At 40.3% G+C, this 9,972-nt stretch overlaps 1 protein-coding gene across 1 annotated transcript in view; it reads right to left on the bottom strand.

Annotated features, from left to right (window-relative positions):
* Positions 1-1,096: 1,096 nt before the first annotated feature.
* dgkaa (diacylglycerol kinase, alpha a) overlaps positions 1,097-9,972 on the bottom strand; it is a 68,321-nt gene continuing 59,445 nt past the window's right edge. Inside the window, exons 19-23 of the mRNA XM_079558807.1 lie at positions 8,474-8,564; positions 8,018-8,198; positions 5,788-5,905; positions 1,507-1,567; positions 1,097-1,430 (exon numbers count right to left, since the gene is read on the bottom strand). Coding sequence (XP_079414933.1) covers positions 1,356-1,430; positions 1,507-1,567; positions 5,788-5,905; positions 8,018-8,198; positions 8,474-8,564 — 526 coding nt within the window. The 3' untranslated portion in view covers positions 1,097-1,355. The remainder of the gene's footprint in view (positions 1,431-1,506; positions 1,568-5,787; positions 5,906-8,017; positions 8,199-8,473; positions 8,565-9,972) is intronic.

Below are 9,972 nucleotides of genomic sequence, written 5' to 3'. Positions count from 1 at the left end.
CAGCTTCTAGGCTCTGATGAGAGAGCTCGGTGCCAAACATTTACTCAAGAGTTTTAAGATGTTACTCAAGCAGAAATAAAATGTAGCAATCCAAATAATTAGCCACGTAATTGTAGGGAATAACACTAGACTACTGAGTAACGGCATAAAAGTCTGATTTATTTGTATCTATGTGGTGAAATATGTCTGGCAAAACATAAAACCATGAAAATCTTCAGGTTCAAGAATGTACTTTCTATCATAATACTATCATAGCTCTATCATAATACTATCATAGCTCTATCATAGCTCTATCATAATACTATCATAGCTCTATCATAGCTCTATCATAATACTATCATAGCTCTATCATAGCTCTATCATAATTCTATCATGATACTATCATAGCTCTATCATAGCTCTATCGTAATTCTATCATAGCTCTATCATAGCTCTATCATAGCTCTATCGTAATTCTATCATAGCTCTATCATAGCTCTATCATAATTCTATCATAGCTCTATCATGATACTATCATAGCTCTATCATAACTCTATCATGATATTATCATAACTCTATCATAACTCTATCATAATTCTATCATAGCTCTATCATAACTCTATCATAACTCTATCATAATTCTATCATAGCTCTATCATAACTCTATCATAACTCATTCTCTGCACATTCCAAGGCTTCAATTTTAATTTCTGGATATTTGGAGCTGAGCCAGAACGGATTGAAGAGCTTCCTTTACTTTCGTATCCGCCGCCATTGCTGAACTACAACCCGCAAATGCTTGACGTCACCTACAAGCCCCGCCTCCCCCGCTCGCTGAATGGTAGAAATTCAACCGATGTAACGCGGCCACAGATCAGACCCAGACGTACATGTAGGGAATTATAACTGACCGGATTTACGGATGGAATGCAAGTCTCTATCACTTTTCGTTCCAGAGAAGTTATGTCTAAAAGTCGGTGATGTTGTAGATGGAGGGAGGTGGAGTTCGGCGCCCGCTCCAGCAGATGGCGCCAGAGATGACCTGCAAACAGCTCTGGGTCTAGCTCCTTTCTGCACTAGTTTTAGTTTTTAGTTTTAGTTTTAGCCCTGTTGGACCTCTGTGCACGACCTTCAGCAGTTCTAACATAAGCGTCCTACAGTTTATATGGATAAGTTTGGTCATTTAGCCACGATGCAACATTAACATAGTTTCATATTCCTATAGCGCCATGCTTCGGTTAAATGTGAAAGATACGGTGTGTAGACCTCTGTCTGAAGCATATGCTGCTGTTTCTACATCGACATTCATAGCATTTTCAGATTATTTATAAGATTAGTTTTATATACAGTACATTGAGCGCAAATGGCAGTCAGTTCTACTTGAAGAATCCGGCGCCTTTGCCCTGAGGAGCCATCAGCATACTGGCCTGATTCTTGTGCGTGATGATGATCTGGAGAAGGAAGCAGATTTATACTCATAGAAACACATTTATACTCTACACTTTACTATTTATTGTGGTGGTTTACCGTGCACGGAGGCTGCATCCACGGCTCTCCATCGATCTGCATTGGAAGCGGCTTCTTTGTCCTGTTAACGACAAATAAACGACTCAATTAACAGCTGTGCAGAATCTGACTCTTTCACTAGTATGTATATTTAATTTTTAAGAAGCACCTCAGCAACATTGCGTTAGAAAAAAAGTAATTAATAAATGATCTTGTTGATCTAAATACATTAGTAATAGTGTACAAAGCATTTAACAATCTTCTCCCTCCTCCCATCCAGGAGCTTTTTGAACACAGGAAAAGTCAGTATAACCTCCGAGGAACTGCTATATTCAAAAAAGCAAAAGCTAAAAAGAATAAAAAGAGTCGTTGTATTTCTGTAAGAGGTGTTAATCTGTGGAACGACCTGGAAGATCAGTTAAAACTGTCCCAAACAGTCAAAACTTTCAAAAAGTTGTTTAAAGCTACTAAAATTCAAGAATATACAAGCTTAGGATGAATAAAGTAAGAAAAATAAATAAAAAATAATAATGATGACATGATTTAGTTTCAACTAATTTAACTTAAAACAAATGTATATACATATTTGTTGGAATATTGAAATGTATGTTACTAACTTCAGATACATGCTTATTTCTCTTCTGTTTAACACTTGATATTGTTCACTATTAATGTTTGTGTTTTTTGTTTTTGTTTTTCTCTCGTGGAAGTCTGTAAACTGGGTTAGGCGTTATAAGTTTTCACTTCAGCCTAAACCCTTTCGGTCGTGTTGTTCACAAAGAATTGGAAATGTTTTTACGTTTAAAGGAATGAATGAACTGACCGAATAAACTACTACTACTACTACTAAAAACAAAATCCGAATCAGAGCGTTCGCCGTTGTCGGCCTCTGTCCCTTCACGTCCGAACGGCCCCCATCGCGGAGTGTTTTAAATCTCGTCTTAAAACCCACTTTTATTCTCTGGCTTTTAGCACCGCGTAAGTTGCGTGGTCCCCTGTGTCTTTTTATCTATTTTTTTTTATTGAGTTTTATTGAGTCTCCTCTGGTTTTACAGTTCATCTTTCGGAACCACGAGCTGGAGCTGGCCCTCAGACCTCAGAGCGCGTGGGGGGCGGTACATGTGGATGAGGTCTGTGATATACTGCGGGGCCAGTCCATTCAGAGCTTTAAAAACAAACAATAACATTTTAAAATCAATTCTAAAATGAACAGGGAGCCAGTGCAAAGACGCGAGGATTGGGGGGGATATGTTCACGTTTTTTGTCCCTTGTTAAAAGTCGTTCATGAAGTGAGTTTCCAAGTACCTGAAGCTAACTTTTGTTTCCCCATGTAGATTTAGATGTAGATTTATGCCCCTTGTGTTCATTAGACTCTGAGCCCTCACCTTTCATACATATTTATTGTCCAGCTTGTTTGGGCTAAAGGGGACAATGGCGGCGCCCCAGTCGTCTCAATTAACACTAAACGCTGCATGTCATTAAAATGCAAAAGCACAGGGACTATTAGCATCATTGTCAGAGGTACATGCCTGAACCTGTCTGTGCACGGTCAGGCTGACGGGACAATTAACAAGTCACAGCCACCGTTATTATCTGCAGAAAACCAAAACATCTGCTTCCGTGGGGTCTATTTATAAAACCCAATAACCCTGTAGCTCAGACCTCAGGGATATTTCAGGATTTTTGACTTAGGGCCTCATTTCCTAGTCATCCACAGTGTTGTTGATTTCTGGAGATATTTTTTTTCTTAAATTCATGCGGTTCTTATATTTGAAGAGCTTAGTGGCGCTAGGCTAGTGCATTTCTATGGTATCAGCTAGCCTGCATTAAAAACAGTGTGACCCGCTCCACAGAGCACAAATCACTTATAACACCAGACTAACCATATAAATGTCTGTGTTAATAGAATCATTCATCATCATCAACCTTTATTGCAGACTCGAGGTCCAGTTAAAAAACAAAAACAAACACACAGCAACATTTAGAGCAGACAACTGTACCAGTGTCGCCACAGTTCAGACTGGCAGCGCCTGGTACTGACTTTGATGTTTGTCAAGCTCATAATAATCATATTGGCACAGTTGTTGAGCCGACAAATAAATCTGTACATTAAATTTCTCAAAACAGCATGAAAAGTTCTGATGCAGCAGAAACAAATAAGTGGCTGGCACTCTCCCATCGAGGTCTTTTCAGGTCTTTTCACAGGTGTGCCGTATAAAGTGGGTACAATAGGCATTAAACAGTGTCCTTTTCACTACATTTGTACACGCACCAAACCTGCGCACAAGAATGTTAGCCTGCACATACATCATGCGGCACTGTCGGAGCACGTCATCATCGTCTGCCAAATCATCAGTGATAAAATGTCCCAAATATTTGTATTTGCTGCACAAGGTCAGATTATTCCCGCACAAATTAAATGGAGGAAAGTTCAACACCTTATCGTCTCTTGTTCTGCAAATCCTTATGACACTCTTGTTTGCATTATATTTGATGTCATAGTCCACACCATATTTGGAACACACGTTTAAAAGTTCCTGCGTACCAGCACTGCTTGGACTAAAAACAACAACATCATCGGCGTACATGAGATGATAGAGATTATAACTGTTTTGCATTTATATCTGAGCAGCATCAGCTTCGTGGTTGTCTAAGCTACGCAGCGGCGGAGTGATCTGCTAGAACAGTGGTTCTCAACCTGGGGGTCGGGTCACTGTGCTAGAAAATAGTCCCTCAAAATGCGGTAATTCATGTGATACGGTGATACGGTCAGTTATATTAAAAAAATAATTCTATCAACACAGACATTTATATGGTTATAAGTACGGCTGGGTAACGTTAGTTAAACGGTTCCTACTTGGTACCGACGGAAAAGCTCCTGTAGGGGGCGGTATCAAAAAACTTTTTTTATTTCGGTGCAAATTTTCGGTACTTTTTCTCTCCAAACGTCAATAAATGATCCACAGTGAGTCTAAAAAAGCCTGAACTCATGAGCAGCTTCAGCACAAATGCAGAAGCAAAGTTGTAACTTACTCACACTTCAGTCATTATCAGAGATGGCAGAGCCGCGGACTGAGCCAGGACTAAACCAGGACTAAACCAGGACTAAACCAGGTCATACCGCCTTTGCGATGCCCAATCCCGTCAGACCTTGGAAGCTCAGCAGGGAAGGGCCTGGTCGGTACTTGGATGGGAGACCGTTTAGTAACACCAGGAAGCCTAGCGAATGTAGTGAGTGAGTGAGTGGTTGGTGGTGGTCGGAGGGGCCGATGGCGCAGACTGGTTGCCTCGCTTCCGTCAGTCTACCCCAGGGCAGCTGTGGCTACAATAGTAGCTTACCACCACCGAGTATGGAGTGAATGAATAGTGCAATGTAAAGCGTCTTTGAGTGTCCAGAAAAGCGCTACATAAAACCAATGCATTATTATTATTATTATTATTATAAACCAGGACTAAACCAGGACTAAACCAGGACTAAACCAGGACTAAACCAGGACTAAACCAGGACTTACAGTAAACTGGTTTAAAACCAGGACTAAACCTGGACTGAATAAGAAACTAGACTCTTAGACAAAGAGAAAAGCAGTGACAACAAGAAACACATGGGCTTTAGCTTTAGCTTTAGCTTTACCTTTAGCTTCGCCTTTAGCTTTAGGTTTAGCTTTACCTTTAGCTTTACCTTTAGCTTCACCTTTAGCTTTACCTTTAGCTTCACCTTTGGCTTTACCTTTGGCTTTAGCCCCGCAGAGCCTGAAGTTACTGCTGTTGTTTGGGATCAAAGATTGTCTCTGGAAAAGGTGAGGCTCACTCTGCATTAGCCATGTTTGGAACAGTTCTGGTGCATTGTCAGTGACAGAGTGAGCACTCTCACTATGTAACAGATCTGTGACGTGTGAGGAGCTTTCACTGTAGAACAGCTCAGTGAGTTTAGAAAAGTTTATCTTCAGTAAACAGTCCTGATGTGGATCTGGTCTGTTCCTGCAGCTCAGGAGGGAATAATGTCCGAACTCTCTTTTTATCACGGCTTTAGTGGGAATTCTGCTCAAAACATGAAGTTCCAGGTGACGCTGCTGCTCCTGTTTTCTGATGTGCCGTGTTTGGACTCCCTCCTGAACGACATGCACTAGCCTAGCGCCACTAAGCTCTTCAAATATAAGGACCGCATAAATCACAAAACAAAATCCAGAAATCAGCAACACTCCGGATAACTAGGAAATGAGGCCCTGTGTCACAAATCCTGAACTGTCCCTTTGAGCGTTTGCACCTTGAACACTTTATCACGACTGCGTTATCAGTTCGTACCTGATGGTGACCTGCGAGGTCTTGGCGAGCCTCACCGCGCTCTTCAGTCCGGTGTAAATCTGCCCCATCTCCATCGCTCCCTCCAAACCCACCACCTCCAGCCGACGGTCGCTCAGGTCTGCACAGAAACAACGCCGTTAACGTCGTCGCTCGTGACAAACAGCGAAGCACAGGACGGAAAAGCAACGCCGCTGTGGCTGGAACCTTCCAATTTTAGGAGAAAAGTCTTAATAGTGAACTTGATGTTACAATAAATCCTTCCAAGACGTCCACACTTCAGCATTTTATAGCAAATGCACTGATTTACTGTTTGTATTTTCCGGTGGCTGCCCAGCTTTGCCAATAATAGTCTCTGCAAGGACAGTGGTTTACAAACTTCATAAACAGACCTCATAAATCAGGGGTAAGCAACGTCAGGCCCGGGGGCCAAAACCGGCCCTCCATCATCAAACTCTGGCCCTCGAGATGATTTTGAGAAATATTATGATCCAAATCAGAGATCAAATGCCTATTTAAGTACTCTAGAAATGTGAGTCAATTCCTTAAAATTTCTTAGCAGAGCACCTTTTTAGGCCATAATCCTAAAAGAATACTCTAAGAAGAAGATCTTTATTTATATAGCGCCTTTCACAGACATGGTCACAAAGCGCTTTACATGAGACAGTTGTACATTCACTCCATACTCGGTGGTGGAAACTTCGTTTGTAGCTTCAGTTTCCCCTGGGGGAGACTGACAGAAGCGCTTTCGCGACTACACACGTCTGCGCCAACAGACCCTCTGACACCACCATACATTCACTCACACATCATTCATCCTGGCCTATTGTGCATGTTTTTAGTGGTAGGGGAAACCGGAGTACCCGGAGGAAACCTACGCAGACACGGGGAGAACATGCAAACTCCACACAGAAAGGCCCGTCCAGGTGGGAATCAAACCCGGACCTTCTAGCTGTGAAGCGAGAGCACTAACCACTGTGCCACCGTGCCGCCCTAGGAATACCAAGAAATTACTTAAATCTACTTGAATTAAGAGATAAAATCTAAAGATTGAGTGGATTTGGTCGGGCCTTAAAGGGATAGGCCACCATTTTTACATACTGAGATATGTTCTTACCTGAGCTTTGACGAGTTCTTTAGGACCTGTCTGATCTTCCCCCGTGCCTTCAGTCACGTAAACACAGCGCAGACGGCGTTAGCATTTAGCCTCTCCCTCTCTCCTCTATAGCTCCAAAACAGGTCAAGATAGAAGCTACCAAGCTCTTCCACGTTTTCCCGATTTAAATATGGTTACGTGAAGTGTTCCACTACAAAGTATAATTACACAAAATTAAACAATGTGGATTTTCTAAGCGGATAAAAGGGGGGACTATATTGTAAGGCGTAATAATACCAGGAGTAGTTTGGAATCCGCGCAGTAAAGTGAAGATTACTGCGAGGACTACTCCTGGTATTGTTACGCCTTACAATATAGTTCGAAAGGGAAAACGTGGAAGAGCTTGGTAGCTTCTATCTTGACCTGTTTTGGAGCTATAGAGGAGAGAGGGAGAGGCTAAATGCTAACGCCGTCTGCGCTGTGTTTACGTGACTGAAGGCACGGGTGAAGATCAGACAGGTCCTAAAGAACTCGTCAAAGCTCAGGTAAGAACATGTCTCAGTATGTAAAAACGGTGGCCTGTTCCTTTAAATATATCAGATTTAAAAATCGCAAATCGAAGCGCAATCGGAATTAGTCAAAATCGTGCAGCTCGACTTTAACCTCTTAACCTCCACCTGAACCGAGCACATTTTCTCAGTCAGTTCAGTTTGGCTTCACCCAAATCTAAAAACTTCAAAAAGCATCAAAAGAACAACAAGAACGAGAAGAAAACCAGGATGAAAACGCACAAAGCCACAAAACACAACAAAAAAGCATCAAAAACTAAGGAAAAAAAGCGATGAATAAAGCAAAAAAACAAAACAAGTGGTGGAAAAACACGACTAAAGTGTGCTTGGATCAGGTGTTGGTTAAGAGATTGTCTAAATAAACAACCAGAATGCATTTGCCAACAAAAAGCTACATTTAAACCAAAAGCCAGAAAAGATAAACCCCAGAATGGATGGTATTTACTCTGCTTTCTGCACTTATCACCACTCGCCACAAGGGGGCATCAAACACACATCACATTGAGGCAAGTCGTTCATCATGTTTGTTTTCTTGTTGTACTTTATAACTAATAGAAACAAACAGCACCTTGGGAAGTCACTTTCAGCACCTCCGGGTCCGTTATCACTTCCGGCTCCTCGGCGCTCGGCTTCGTGTCCACTTTCTTGGTCTCTCCCCACAGGTTCGAGCCGCCGTGCATGCTGGGAATATTTAGCAAGGCCACCCCTTCCAACGAGAGGCTGGAGAGATCGAGAGGAGCGCCACAACACTGAGGGAAAACAAGACAAACGAGAGAGAGGGACGTGAGGAGACTGCAGAGCGCTGTGCTGTGGCAAAACACAATGGAGGAGCTGCTTTAGACCAGGGAGGCTCAAACTTTCACACCAAGCACCGACTAAAGACTGGACTATGGAAACTTTCATTCCCTTATGCTACATTTTAATGCCACAAAAATCTGTGCATATGTCATTGGATCAATTACTTTTCATTTTAAAGCTCTCCAGGACCAAACTGTTATGTGTGAAGTCGATGACGAGTTCTCACCTCGATGGTTAGATTCTCTTTAAGTTTCTTGCAGGAAGCAGAAATGGTTTCTGAAGTCGCGAATTCAAAATACCACAACTTATTCTTCATTCTGCAAAACAAAGAGAGGTCATGTTTCAGTTTAGACAGAAATAAACATCCTCTAGTGAGTCTTTAACCTCTTAACTCCCGCCTGAACTGAAAGGATCTTTTTCCTCACGTCATCAGATTTTTTTCCCATCATTTTTTTGTTGTGTATTCAACTCATTTTTGAAACTTTTTTGTCATTTTTTTGGTCATTTTTTGTCACATTTTTGTCATTTTTTTCGTCTTTTTTTTATCACATTTTTGTAATTTTTTTGTCTTTTTTGTGTGAAATTGTAGTAATTTTTTCGTCAATTTTTTATCAATTTTTTGTCCTTTTTTTGGTCAATTTTTTCGTCATTTAAAAAAAAAAAATTATCATTTTTTTGTCATTTTTTGTCAAATTTTAGTAATTTTTTTGTCAAATTTTTATCATCTTTTTGTATTTTTTTTGTAACATTTTGTCACATTTTTGTCATTTTTTCGTCAATTTTTCGTCACTTTTTTGTCACATTTCCATCATTGTTTTCGTCTCAGTTTTGTTGCCTTTTTCACACCTTTTGGATTGGGGTAAAGCCAAACTGGAGAAAATGTGCTCGGTTCAGGTGGGAGTTAAGGGGTAGTATCAGCAGCATCAACTTTTTGAGCTCTTGATAGACTGGCATGCCGTTCGATAAAAAGTAAAAGCTTGTATAACGGGACATTCCAGCTGGGGCCAGCAGAGGGCGCTCCGGGCCAATTTGAAATCCTGACCAGCCCAGTCTTTCACTCCTCACTGTCTTTTCCTCACAAATATTGTATTTACGTGACACATTCCCCTCTTAACTCCCGCCAGAATCGAAAGGATCTTTTTCCTCACGTCATCAGATTTTTTTTCCATCATTTTTTTGTTGGGTATTCAACGCATTTTTGTAACTTTTTTGTCATTTTTTTGGTCTTTTTTTGTCAATTTTTTGAAATTTTTTGGTCAAATTTTAATCATCTTTTTGTATTTTTTTTGTAACATTTTGTCGCATTTTTGTCATTTTTTCGTCAATTTTTTTTAATCTCATTTTTGTAATTTTTTTGTCAAATTTTTGTCATTTTTTTGTCACATTTTTGTCATTTTTTTGTCACATTTTTGTCATTTTTTGTCATTTTTTAAAATCTCATTTTTGACATTTTTTTTCTCTTTTTTGTCATTTTTTGGTCAATTTTGTATCAATTTTTTGTCATTTTTTGGTCAATTTTTTGTCATTTTTTTAATCAAATTTTCGTCATTTTTTGTCACATTTTTTTATCACATTTTTGACATTTTTTTGTCTTTTTTTGTCAATTTTTAGTCATTTTTTCGTCCATTTCTTGTCAATTTCTTGTGACATTTTTGCCACTTTTTCATCCATTTTTCGTCACTTTTTTGTCAATGTTTTCTCACTTTTTTGTCACATTTCCATCAT

This window comes from Gobius niger (genome assembly GCF_951799975.1).
Source record: "Gobius niger genome assembly, chromosome: 6".
Taxonomy (NCBI): domain Eukaryota; kingdom Metazoa; phylum Chordata; class Actinopteri; order Gobiiformes; family Gobiidae; genus Gobius; species Gobius niger.
This window is presented reverse-complemented; position numbering and strand designations above follow the sequence as displayed.